Below are 15,028 nucleotides of genomic sequence, written 5' to 3' on the forward strand. Positions count from 1 at the left end.
GATTTTTTGAGTCAAAACATAAAAGTCCATTTTTCTTGGAAACTATAAGAGATATGGCCAAAACAAGTGAAATCTGTGATCACTTTTATTTCCCATGAAAAATCGATTTCTTGTGAGAAAACATAAAAGTCCATTTTTCTTGGAAACTATAAGAGATATGGCCAAAACAAGCGAAATCTGTGATCACTTTCATTTCCTATGAAAAATCGATTTTTTGAGTCAAAACATAAAAGTCTATTTTTCTTATAAACTATAAGAGATATTGTAAAAACAAGTGAAATCTGTGATCACTTTTATTTCCCATGAAAAATCGATTTTTTGAGTGAAACATAAAAGTCCATTTTTCTCGAAAACTATAAGAGATATAGCCAAAACAAATGAAATCTGTGATCACTTCCATTTCCCATGAAAAATAGATTTTTTTAGGGAAAACATAAAAGTCCATTTTTCTTGGAAACTATAAGAGATATGGCCATAACAAGTGAAATCTGTGATCACTTTTATTTCCCATGAAAAATCGATTTTTTGAGTGAAAACATAAAAGTCCATTTTCCTTGGAAACTATAAGAGTATGGCAAAAACAAGTGAAATCTGTGATCACTTTTATTTCCCATGAAAAATCGATTTTTTGTGTCAAAACATAAAAGTCCATTTTTCTTGGAAACTATAAGAGATATGGCCAAAACAAGTGAAATCTGTGATCACTTCCATTTCTCATGAAAAATCGATTTTTTTAGGGAAAACATAAAAGTCCATTTTTCTTGGAAACTATAAGAGATATGGCCATAACAAGTGAAATCTGTGATCACTTTTATTTCCCATGAAAAATCGATTTTTTGAGTCAAAACATAAAAGTCCATTTTTCTTGGAAACTATAAGAGATATGGCCATAACAAGTGAAATCTGTGATCACTTTTATTTCCCATGAAAAATCGATTTTTTGTGTCAAAACATAAAAGTCCATTTTTCTTGGAAACTATAAGAGATATGGCCAAAACAAGTGAAATCTGTGATCACTTTTATTTCCCATGAAAAATCGATTTTTTGTGTCAAAACATAAAAGTCCATTTTTCTTGGAAACTATAAGAGATATGGCCAAAACAAGTGAAATCTGTGATCACTGTTATTTCCCATGAAAAATCGATTTTTTGTGTCAAAACATAAAAGTCCATTTTTCTTGGAAACTATAAGAGATATGGCCATAACAAGTGAAATCTGTGATCACTTTTATTTCCCATGAAAAATCGATTTTTTGTGTCAAAACATAAAAGTCCATTTTTCTTGGAAACTATAAGAGATATGGCCAAAACAAGTGAACTCTGTGATCACTTTTATTTCCCATGAAAAATCGATTTCTTGTGAGAAAACATAAAAGTCCATTTTTCTTGGAAACTATAAGAGATATGGCCAAAACAAGTGAAATCTGTGATCACTTTTATTTCCCATGAAAAATCGACTTTTTGAGTGAAAACATAAAAGTCAATTTTTCTCGGAAACTATAAGAGATATGGCCAAAACAAGTGAAATCTGTGATCACTTTTATTTCCCATGAAAAATCTATTTTTTGTGTCAAAACATAAAAGTCCATTTTTCTTGGAAACTATAAGAGATATGGCCAAAACAAGTGAAATCTGTGATCACTTTTATTTCCCATGAAAAATCGATTTTTTGTGTCAAAACATAAAAGTCCATTTTTCTTGGAAACTATAAGAGATATGGCCATAACAAGTGAACTCTGTGATCACTTTTATTTCTCATGAAAAATCGATTTTTTGTGTCAAAACATAAAAGTCCATTTTTCTTGGAAACTATAAGAGATATGGCCAAAACAAGTGAAATCTGTGATCACTTTTATTACCCATGAAAAATCGATTTCTTGCGAGAAAACATAAAAGTCCATTTTTCTTGGAAACTATAAGAGATATGGCCAAAACAAATGAAATCTGTGATCACATTTATTTCTCATGAAAAATCGATTTTTTGTGTCAAAACATAAAAGTACATTTTTCTTGGAAACTATAAGAGATATGGCCAAAACAAGTGAAAACTGTGATTATTTTTATTACCCATGAAAAATCGTTTTTTGTGTCAAAACATAAAAGTCCATTTTTCTTGGAAACTATAAGAGATATGGCCAAAACAAGTGAAATCTGTGATCACTTTTATTTCCCATGAAAAATCTATTTTTTGAGTCAAAACATAAAAGTCCACTTTTCTTGGAAACTATAAGAGATATGGCCAAAACAAGTGAAGTCTGTGATCACTTTTATTTCCTATCAAAAATCGATTTTTGAGTCAAAACATAAAAGTCCATTTTTCTTGGAAACAATAAGAGATATGGCCAAAACAAGTGAAATCTGTGATCACTTTTATTTCCCATGAAAAATCGATTTCTTGTGAGAAAACATAAAAGTCCATTTTTCTTGGAAACTATAAGAGATATGGCCAAAACAAGTGAAATCTGTGATCACTTTTATTTCCTATAAAAAATCGATTTTTTGAGTCAAAACATAAAAGTCCATTTTTCTTGGAAACTATAAGAGATATGGCCAAAACAAGTGAAATCTGTGATCACTTTCATTTCCTATGAAAAATCGATTTTTTGAGTCAAAACATAAAAGTCCATTTTTCTTATAAACTATAAGAGATATGGTAAAAACAAGTGAAATCTGTGATCACTTTTATTTCCCATGAAAAATCGGTTTTTTGAGTGAAACATAAAAGTCCATTTTTCTCGAAAACTATAAGAGATATGGCCAAAACAAATGAAATCTGTGATCACTTCCATTTCCCATGAAAAATCGATTTTTTTAGTGAAAACATAAAAGTCCATTTTTCTTGGAAACTATAAGAGATATGGCCATAACAAGTGAAATCTGTGATCACTTTTATTTCCCATGAAAAATCGATTTTTTGTGTCAAAACATAAAAGTCCATTTTTCTTGGAAACTATAAGAGATATGGCCAAAACAAGTGAAATCTGTGATCACTTTTATTTCCCATGAAAAATCGACTTCTTCAGTGAAAACATAAAAGTCCATTTTTCTCGGAAACTATAAGAGATATGGCCAAAACAAGTGAAATCTGTGATCACTTTTATTTCCCATGAAAAATCGATTTTTTGTGTCAAAACATAAAAGTCCATTTTTCTTGGAAACTATAAGAGATATGGCCATAACAAGTGAAATCTGTGATCACTTTTATTTCCCATGAAAAATCGATTTTTTGTGTCAAAACATAAAAGTCCATTTTTCTTGGAAACTATAAGAGATATGGCCAAAACAAGTGAAATCTGTGATCACTTTTATTTCCCATGAAAAATCGATTTTTTGTGTCAAAACATAAAAGTCCATTTTTCTTGGAAACTATAAGAGATATGGCCATAACAAGTGAAATCTGTGATCACTTTTATTTCCCATGAAAAATCGATTTTTTGTGTCAAAACATAAAAGTCCATTTTTCTTGGAAACTATAAGAGATATGGCCATAACAAGTGAAATCTGTGATCACTTTTATTTCCCATGAAAAATCGATTTTTTGTGTCAAAACATAAAAGTCCATTTTTCTTGGAAACTATAAGAGATATGGCCAAAACAAGTGAAATCTGTGATCACTTTTATTTCCCATGAAAAATCGATTTCTTGTGAGAAAACATAAAAGTCCATTTTTCTTGGAAACTATAAGAGATATGGCCAAAACAAGTGAAATCTGTGATCACTTTTATTTCCCATGAAAAATCGACTTTTTGAGTGAAAACATAAAAGTCCATTTTTCTCGGAAACTATAAGAGATATGGCCAAAACAAGTGAAATCTGTGATCACTTTTATTTCCCATGAAAAATCGATTTTTTGTGTCAAAACATAAAAGTCCATTTTTCTTGGAAACTATAAGAGATATGGCCATAACAATCTGTGATCACTTTTATTTCCCATGAAAAATCGATTTTTTGTGTCAAAACATAAAAGTCCATTTTTCTTGGAAACTATAAGAGATATGGCCAAAACAAGTGAAATCTGTGATCACTTTTATTTCCCATGAAAAATTGATTTTTTGTGTCAAAACATAAAAGTCCATTTTTCTCGGAAACTATAAGAGATATGGCCAAAACAAGTGAAATCTGTGATCACTTTTATTTCCCATGAAAAATCGATTTTTTGTGTCAAAACATAAAAGTCCATTTTTCTTGGAAACTATAAGAGATATGGCCAAAACAAGTGAAATCTGTGATCACTATTATTTCCCATGAAAAATTGATTTTTTGAGTGAAAACATAAAAGTCTATTTTTCTCGGAAACTATAAGAGATATGGCCAACACAAGTGAAATCTGTGATCACTTTTATTTCCCATAAAAAATTGATTGTTTGAGTCAAAACATAAAAGTCCATTTTTCTCGGAAACTATAAGAGATATAGCCAAAACAAGTGAAATCTGTGATCACTTTTATTTCCCATGAAAAATCGATTTTTTGAGTGAAAACATAAAAGTCTATTTTTCTCGGAAACTATAAGTTATATGGCCAAAACAAGTGAAATCTGTGATCACTTTTATTTCCCATGAAAAATCGATTTTTTGAGTCAAAACATAAAAGTCCATTTTTCTCGGAAACTATAAGAGATATAGCCAAAACAAGTGAAATCTGTGATCACTTTTATTTCCCATGAAAAATCGATTTTTTGAGTGAAAACATAAAAGTCCATTTTTCTCGAAAACTATAAGAGATATGGCCAAAACAAGTGAAATCTGTGATCACTTTTATTTACATAAAAGTCCATTTTTCTCGGAAACTATAAGTTATATGGCCAAAACAAGTGAAATCTGTGATCACTTTTATTTCCCATGAAAAATCGATTTTTTTTGGTGAAAAAATAAAATTCCAATTTTCTCGGAAACTATAAGAGATATGGCCAAAACAAATGAAATCTGTGATCACTTTTATTTCTCATGAAAAATCGATTTTTTGTGTCAAAACAAAGTCCATTTTTCTTATAAACTATAAGAGATATGGTAAAAACAAGTGAAATCTGTGATCACTTTTATTTCCCATGAAAAATCGGTTTTTTGAGTGAAACATAAAAGTCCATTTTTCTCGAAAACTATAAGAGATATGGCCAAAACAAATGAAATCTGTGATCACTTCCATTTCCCATGAAAAATCGATTTTTTTAGTGAAAACATAAAAGTCCATTTTTCTTGGAAACTATAAGAGATATGGCCATAACAAGTGAAATCTGTGATCACTTTTATTTCCCATGAAAAATCGATTTTTTGTGTCAAAACATAAAAGTCCATTTTTCTTGGAAACTATAAGAGATATGGCAAAAACAAGTGAAATCTGTGATCACTTTTATTTCCCATGAAAAATCGACTTTTTCAGTGAAAACATAAAAGTCCATTTTTCTCGGAAACTATAAGAGATATGGCCAAAACAAGTGAAATCTGTGATCACTTTTATTTCCCATGAAAAATCGATTTTTTGTGTCAAAACATAAAAGTCCATTTTTCTTGGAAACTATAAGAGATATGGCCAAAACAAGTGAAATCTGTGATCACTTTTATTTTCCATGAAAAGTCAAGAGATATGGCCAAAACAAGTGAAATCTGTGATCACTTTTATTTCTCATAAAAACTGACTGAAAAAACTAATTGGTTTAATATTTGGATTGATTTCTTATTATTGCTCCCTCGCTCTATCTCTCTTAAAAGTAAATACATAGCCATTGATAACAAATTCAGTTAAATTGAATCATTTGTTTGATCAACTTTCTCTTCATATACTAAACATGTTAGAAACAAACAAGATAATTGTATAACTAAATAGTGCAATACGATTTCAAACGAACCTCAAAATGTTTGTATTTTTTCCAAGAAATTGTTTGTGTTATCAACAAATATTATGGACTCTTAAAAATATATTGAATAAAAAATAAGCGGTTATCGGTAGTTCCATTTGAAATAACTGAAAACAGTTGTGTTTGGACAAAAATATACTACGTATGCAATGAGATAAGTATTATTGTTGTAATAGTATTTTCCATTGCTTTCGGTTTCTACTGATATCTGACAGGTAAGCAATTAAGACTTGTCAACATGAAAAAAGTGACTCAAAGTATTTAGTTTGTTAAAAGTATTTCATAAGTGAGGTGCAATATTTTAAAATATTATTAAAAGAAATATGGGTAAATAATATATTTTAATATTAATTAATATTACAAATATTTGATATATATAAGTGCGTTTAATTATTAGAACACAAGTGGATTAATTGTGCTAATGGAGCTGTACCCTCTTTGGCTGTAGTAGCTGGTCATGATTCCGATGGTGATGCCATTTATATAGGTCGTGCTGAGTACTCTGGCGATCTTTTACCCGCTAAAGTTATACCCAATAAAGGTAAAGCTTACGTGTCTTTTGGTGGCCAAGAAGTGGAAGTTGATACTTATGAGGTATTGAGTGGTTTACGTTATCAGTGGATTCCTGCTGCTAATGGTGATGTACCACCCGCTGCCGTTAAAGTAGGCCGTGCTGCTGATGGTGACTTTTTATATGCTGGCCGTGGTCATCATGAAGGTAGTTTGACAGTGGGCAAAGTTCATCCTTCCCACGGTTGCTTGTACATACCCTATGGCGAAGCCGAAGTTAAACTTTCGGAATATGAAGTGTTGACCCAACCCGATCAATGGATTGCCGCAACTGCCGATTCTATGCCCGAAGATGCTTTAGAGGGTGGCCGTGATGCTGATGGTGATCCGATTTATGTGGGACGTGTTTTTAAAGACGGCGATCTTATGCCTGCTAAAGTTATACCCAATAAAGGTGGTGCCTATGTTGCCTATGACAGTGAAGAGCATAAAGTGGAAAATTTCCAAGTTTTAGCTGGTGCTGGTTTTATGTGGACTCACTGTGATAATGGTAATATTGTACCGGGTGCTGTGCCAGCTGGCAATACTTGTGATGGTGAAACTTTATATATTGGTCGTGCTGAACATGAGGGTAGTATTTGCGTGGGCAAGATACATCCTTCGCATGGTTGTTTATATTTGCCCTATGGCGGTGGTGAGGTCAAGGTGGAATCGTATGAAATTTTAGTTAGAGTTTAAGGTATTAAATTTATGGTTTTGTATATTTTTACGTATTAGATATGAATATAAATAAAGTATAAAGTGTTTTACATTAATGATTCTTTTTTATAGTTTACTAGCTATACCCAGTGTGATTCGCTACTCAATACAATAATAATACTTGGATATCACATGTATTTTAAGGTTCTTCATGTAAAATTTCCCAGATATACGAATTTTTGCCTTTAATTCATATTGAAAGCGTCATTCCCTCTATTGCCAGTCCGGCCATTCTTTCCCAAATTGTTAATATGGATTCTATTGTTGACAGTGCAATTTTGTTAATATAAAGCATTTCCATAAAAAAATTGTATCTGTATTAACTTCTTGATTTTAATTGGCCAAATTAAATACATAAAACAACTATATATTAAAACACTATTTGATTTTGTTTAATCTCTTTCTCCCGCTCCTCAAACCAAATACACAGTAAATAAATCACAAATTAAACAAAGAAACTTTAACCAATCTGAATACTTTTTTATTCCAAAACCATTAACACTAACGGTCAAATAAAATATTCAATACAAGTATTTGCATAATAATGACCCTGATGTTTGGCGATGCACTTCTCTATGCATTGTATGCATCATGATAACAATAGTTTTCTGTTGCATTTTAAAGTGGCAACAACAATTTGAATGTTCAATGAGTTTTAGTTTGCAACAAAAGCTAAAAAAAAAACAAAAACTAAAATAAAATTTAAGCGCACAAATACTGATTGTCGTTTTGGGAAACATTTAGTTTTGTGATTTTGAAATAATTTGAATGAATTTTTTATAGAAAACAACAAAACTTTTTCTATAATATTTTATGCAATAGTATTTTTTTGGCTAAAATAATTGTTAAATAATGATTTGTTCATCATTTATTTAAACATGTGATTGTTATTATTTTAGAATTTGTTTCTACTTACAATTTATAAACATTTTTATGTATTGTTAGTTGTGTTATAAAAACTCCATTGATTTAACATGTGTTTTTGAATAAAATAATAATAACGTTTTTAGAACATTTTATTTTAAAGGAAATAAAAATGCTTTCGTTAAATAGAAAACAATATAATTTATTAATGTAATACAAATTTTTATGGTACTCACTGTAATTGTTTAAATATAAATCTGCAAAACTCAAAATTTGCTACTTGAAGTTTTTCTTGGAAATCAAAGTTAAACTACGGATTTCTCTTTAAAACTCAAATCTTTGCGTGTCCACATGATTACAACTATGCTGTAACTTCGGAGCAAAAAAAAATAAAAACAAGAACAAAGGAACTTTTTAGTTTCAATATAAAAAATAAAAACTCCATTCTATCCCACCGAGATCCTTTTAAATTTAACCAACAAGTGTTCCATAACATTTTAGTACCCAACTCCTCCTGGTCAACCGAATTCTTTAACTTCGATTGGTAATGTTGACAAGTGTGAATGTGTTGGTAACATTCAAATGTAAACACTCATATAGAAGTCCATGCAGTACTGAACTCATGGTTAATCCTACTACCTAATGTTAAAGTTAAAAGGATTAGACCATAGAATAGTTCATACATGTCTAGCCTACTGACTAGTCTATTGACTATTCTATAGACTAGTCTACGGACTACTCTATGGACTAGTCTACGGACTACTCTATAGACTAGTCTACGGTTTACTCTATAGACTAGTCTATGGACTACTCTATAGACTAGTCTGCGGACTACTCTATAGACTAGTCTACGGACTAATCTATAGACTAGTCTACGGACTACTCTATAGACTAGTCTACGGACTACTCTATAGACTAGTCTACGGACTACTCTATAGACTAGTCTACGGACTACTCTATACTAGTCTACGGACTACTCTACAGAATAGTCTACGGACTACTCTACAGACTTGTCTACGGACTACTCTACAGACTAGTCTACGGACTACTCTATAGACTAGTCTACGGGACTACTCTATAAACTAGTCAACGGGACTACTCTATAGACTAGTCAACGGGACTACTCTATAGACTAGTCAACGGGACTACTCTATAGACTAGTCAACGGGACTACTCTATAGACTAGTCAACGGGACTACTCTATAGACTAGTCAACGGGACTACTCTATAGACTAGTCAAAGGGACTACTCTATAGACTAGTCAACGGGACTACTCTATATACTAGTCAACGGGACTACTCTATAGACTAGTCAACGGGACTACTCTATAGACTAGTCAACGGGACTACTATATAGACTAGTCAACGGGACTACTCTATAGACTAGTCAACGGGACTACTCAATAGACTAGTCAACGGGACTACTCTATAGACTAGTCAACGGGACTACTCTATAGACTAGTCAACGGGACTACTCTATAGACTAGTCAACGGGACTACTCTATAGACTATTCTATAGACTAGTGTATGGACTATACCATAGACTAGTCTATGGACTATACCATAGACTAGTCTATGGACTATTCTATAGACTAGTCCATGGACTATTCCATGGACTATTCTATAGACTATTCTATGGACTATTCTATAGACTATTCTATGGGCTATTCTATGGACTATTCTATAGACTATTCTATGGACTTTTCTATAGACTAGTCTATGGACTATTCTATAGTCTAGTCTATGCACTATTCTATAGACTAGTCTATGCACTATTCTATAGACTATTCTATAGACGAGTCTATGGACTATTCTATAGACCAATCTATGGACTATTCTATAGATTAGTCTATGGACTATTCTATAGACTAGTCTATGGACTATTTTATAGACTAGTCTATGGACTATTTTATAGACTGGTCTATAGACTATTTTATAGACTAGTCTATGGACTATTTTATAGACTAGTCTATGGATTAATCTATAGACTAGTCTATGGACTATTCTATAGACTAGTCTATGGACTATTCTATAGACTAGTCTATGGACTATTCTATAAACTAGTCTATGGACTATTCCATAGACTAGTCTATGGACTATTCTATAGATCAGTCTATGGACTATTCTAAAGAATAGTCCATAGACTATAGTCCATAGATAGACCATAGTCCATATATAGTCTATATTATATAGTCCATATTCTATAGACTAGTCTATGGACTATTCGATAGACTAGTATATGGACTATTCGATAGATTAGTCTATGGACTATTCTATAGATCCGTCTATATTCTATCAGTCTATAGACTAGTCTATGGACTATTCTATAGTCGAGTCTATGGACTATTATATAGACTAGTTTATGGACTATTCTATAGACTAGTCTATGGACTATTTTATAGACTAGTCTATGAACTATTCTTTAGACTAAGAACTGTTCTATGAACTATCCTATGGATTACTGTAGGGACTAGTCTATTGGCCATTCTATTGACCAATTTATTGACTAGTCTATTGAATAAAAAATACTTTTATTCTTAATCCTTAAAAGTTATAATTTTAAATTTTAAGATATAAGAAAAATATTTCCCTAAAAAGGATACATTAACACCTTTAAAACCACTTGGTATATTTCTGTGTCAGAGTAGCTGTTGTAGTTGTCAAGTTTTGTCAAGACATTGCTTTTATGTTGCAGGTTTTCGCACTTTCGTTACACTACAAACTGCTGCAAGAAGCAAAAGAAGATATGGAAGAAAAAAATTGTTATTTGCGAACAAAATCAAAACCAAATGGTAACAACTGGTTATTTAAACGTTAGAAAAAGGAAAGTGCTGGTAAATGTTTGCTGTGAAGTGTGAAGAGAGAAAAAAAGAAGAAAAACCCACATTAAACAAACAAATAGATGAGTGTGAATGAAAAAGCAGGGTAGAACAGTGTTTTCCATACGAGTATTAACTAAACATGTATGAAACTTCAATGAAGTGTAAGTAGATTTGTATGTAATACTAGTAGGAGTATGTTTGAGTTTGTTTGAGATTTAATAGAAGTGTCCTCATGGATAACGGAGTAATACATGGTTACGTATGGTTGCAAGTAAACTGAAAGTAAATAAAACTTTTTTTTTTCATATACAGACACACACACACAAATTAGCCGTTGATGGGATTCTAGTAAATTCATTCATTCTACTAATGTAGAAAAGCATTTGAAAAATTTCTCCAAAAATGCTTATACAAGTTTAAAACATGGTTAGTATCCTGAGTTTGTTGTACATACTCTGGATGAAGTGTCTAATTCGAGATTTTTTTTGCTCACATTGATGTCACATTGAAAATGTCGTATAATTTAATATACGTGTGAAAGTGCTTTTAAATTTGCCTGTTAAAAGGATATTCTCTTCGTATAGGGAACTTTAAAAAGATATTTTTATATTTTATAATTTTTTCATTAAATAATTTTTTTTTAGAAAATTCAAAAAACTTTTTAACAATAAAAATTCTGCAAATTTTCTTTCAATATTTTTTTTGCCAAGCCGGAAACTATGACACCAACTATGACTGCTCCCTTTAAAGTTTAAACTTATTTGACATAAATAAATGTTAACTTCTAATTACTCTTAACACTTTCCTTTATTCTTTACACAAACTCGTATTCTAGGAAATAAAGTAAAATTTCATTTATAGAAAGTTTTTTTTTAATGAATATGTTGTAAGTTTGAGTGTTAGTACAGTTAACAGTGTATCAAACTTGAAATAATTTAAAAACTTTCTTAAGATAACACAGGACGACAACTTTTTAACCCAGCCATCAAAAAAAATTGATTTTTCGCCGAATCGGAATACCTCCAAGACTACTTTATTTACGTTAACTTTAAAATAAAGGCTTAATATATGACATATCTTCTTTCTTATTCGAGATATCTTCACTTAAAGCGTGAAAACTCATGGTTTTTGTTATATTCATTACAATTATGAGATCAATTTCGAATTCAGCGCGACTCAATCCTATAGGAAAGTATAACTTATTCTCAGGGTTTAGACTTTTTTCAAATTTTGTCGGCCTGTGTAATCATTCATTAAGCATATGAAGTTTTCGTAGCGTTAATGAAAATACATTTCGTTAAATAGTTGAAAAATTCAAAATTAAGTGACAACCTAGTGTTTTAATTACAAACCTAAAGAATGAAGGAATTATAGTCGTGCATGGAGTTTGGATCCAAAGTAGACATATTACTTTCAAAATCGATTATTTACAGGGTCAGAAGGATGAACAACAATAAAACAACTTATTATAGGTTATTAATTGTATTTGTTTACTAATCACAAATCAGAAATGACTTTTACTCCTCCCCTTTAGATTGAAAATTTAATTTAGATACTATGTATCTGTATTTTAATCCTTTTAGTGAGGATTTGTTCTTAAGATTGACCATACGAGTATTCTTCTAAAACAAGTGTTGGACTATTTAATTAAAAGAACTTTGTCTATGTGTCTGCTCTTAAAATTGTTTTTAAAGTAGTTGTTGTCTCTAAGGATTTGAGATGAAACTTTCTTAAAAAAAAAAAACAAATACTGTGGGTAAAATGAAAATAAATCTTTTGCATGTGTGATAGCATAAGCTTTCCAGCAGTTCGAGGAGATTAACTATTCAATAGCTTACTTCTGATTAGTAAAATAACTAATTACAAAAAATGTATATTGCACTTCTTGGTAATTTCTTAACGACACTAAGGTGGTGATGGACTTACCTCTTTATTTCAAAGCGTCATATGAATCAAAACTAATTCAAGAGGTAAATATAAACTCCTGTTAAAACTACTGGGATGTTACAAACAAACACATAGACATACATACATTTAATACTTTTATACTTCGCTCTTTAGCAACTAAAGGGAACAACAAACTAACTAGCAAGCAAACAACCATCATCATCATCCATCCATTGTCTTTATTGTTCCAACTGGCACTTATAGTTTGACAAACAACGATAAAACCGCCAAAATTTGTAAGTACAACGCGTTTAAATAATGTTTACTTTGCATGTTTCCTCTAGCAAGTCTGTATATACATATGTATGTGTAAAAGGATATACATACATATATATGTATGTGAGTAAGTTTTTCCTATATGTATAGTAATTCAGGAGAGGCATGGAGTGAGTACATGCATCAGTACGATTTGTAATTTGTTCCCTTTTTTCTTGAATTTGTGGTGTCGTAACGTGGTTGCAATTCATTCTATGGTAAAATTTTTGCATTTCCCCCAAGTAAAAGTTATTGATATACACACCTACATACACTTATACCAAAGCACACACACACTGACACTTTAACTAACATCCTATTTTTTCTACACACTCACGTACGTACAGTTAGATTTAGTTGCTTAACTACTTCCTTTCCATGGTTAGTGAGTGTGTCTGGCTGCATAGAGGAGCTTTCAATTTGAATTTGACTACAAAAACGAAGAGATAAAAAGTGTTAAAACTTTATCTAACAAACGTTTGATGGCTGTTGAGCTGTATTTTTCGCCAATTGACAGAATTTTAAAAGGATTTACTTAATCTGTTCTAGTTCTAGTTCAATTCTAGTTCAGTTCTACTTCAGTTCTAGTTCAGTTCAGTTCTAGTTCAGTTCTAGTTCAGTTCTAGTTCAGTTCTAGTTCAGTTCTAGTTCAGTTCTAGTTCAGTTCTAGTTCAGTTCTAGTTCAGTTCTAGTTCAGTTCTAGTTCAGTTCTAGTTCAGTTCTAGTTCAGTTCTAGTTCAGTTCTAGTTCAGTTCTAGTTCAGTTCTAGTTCAGTTCTAGTAGTTCAGTTCTAGTTCAGTTCTAGCTTAGTTATATTGTATGTGATTTAATACATTTAAGTATTTCTCCCCGGTTTTATAGTTCCTTTGAATACATATTAATGCAAAGGAAAACTTTTCTCTTTTTTTGTTGTGTTTGTGTTAGATGAAGGATTTTTGGCAAATACATAGCAGAATACTAGTTATTTAAGGATTTGCTCTAAATGTGTGATTTGTATTTTGGGAGTATAAAAGCCAACAACAAAAACAAACAGGAAGCTCTTATATTCTACCCGTTGAATTTAGTTGATGTATTTTTGTTTAGCTCCGTCTTTTGTAGGTTTAATTTAAATAGCATTCAGTTTCCTATTCAAAAGCTAAACTCTTATTTGTGGCATAGTGCTAATGGAAATAGCTGTGTTAAAAAGGATATTGGAGTTTGTCTCTGAATAAATAAGGTAAATGATACATATGCTGAAAATAGCTAGAATAAAAGATAAATAAAGGTATTCCCACTCGAATGCAAGTTGGAATAACATATTTGAATTTAGGCCACACAATACACAATTTATTAAAGTAAGTGGTAATTTGTAAGGATTTTTGTTTAAACAAATGTGTTTTTTTTTTTTTTGCTATAAGTTTAATTGAATATTAAGCTAACATTCTGTACAAAAGTTAATATATCTTTAAAACTATTTTGTAGAATTTATACACATATATGTTTAATTCTACAGAATTACATTTTAATACAGACATTTACATACTCCTTCTCTTCTATGAACTTTTAATTACAATCGCGTCTATGTAGATAACGTATTGTTTTTGAAGCAATTTAAAATTTGATTACTACTTCCTCTAAATATGTATATAATTAACACAATTAGATTTATTACTTGTCTTACGAACTACTTCTACTAATTAATCAAAAGACTTGAATCTCATATAGGAGAAACTGAAAAGATATGGCGAATATGGCCGGTCATGTGTTACGCTACTCTTTTTATTTATGATGGACCGTTAATTATTATACCAATACCAATATAAATTATTAGGAGAATCAAAACAGTTGCAGATTAAGCTTTTCAAGTTTGGTGGCTCAAGTTTTGAGAAGGCTAAAACCATTGATCGATTCTAACTAGGTTTTCATTAAATTATATTTAACATTGCGATTGATATATACATATGTACTTGTTTGGTGGGTGGGTGTTACACATTTTTTGTTGCAAGCATTACATCAAACTCATAACACTTCCCTCGTTGTAG

General features: G+C 30.9%; 1 protein-coding gene across 1 annotated transcript; it reads left to right on the top strand.

Moving 5' to 3' along the window:
• The first annotated feature begins 6,068 nt into the window (after window positions 1-6,068).
• LOC119604509 lies at window positions 6,069-7,176 on the top strand. Its single transcript, XM_037957189.1, has 2 exons — window positions 6,069-6,178; window positions 6,249-7,176. The coding sequence occupies exons 1-2, from the start codon at window positions 6,175-6,177 to the stop codon at window positions 7,097-7,099; spliced, it is 855 nt and encodes a 284-aa protein (XP_037813117.1). The 5' UTR covers window positions 6,069-6,174; the 3' UTR covers window positions 7,100-7,176.
• The last annotated feature ends 7,852 nt before the right edge of the window (window positions 7,177-15,028 follow it).

This window comes from Lucilia sericata, unplaced genomic scaffold (assembly GCF_015586225.1).
Source record: "Lucilia sericata isolate MDLA Ls3-8-SP2 unplaced genomic scaffold, ASM1558622v1 Contig000399F_arrow, whole genome shotgun sequence".
Taxonomy (NCBI): domain Eukaryota; kingdom Metazoa; phylum Arthropoda; class Insecta; order Diptera; family Calliphoridae; genus Lucilia; species Lucilia sericata.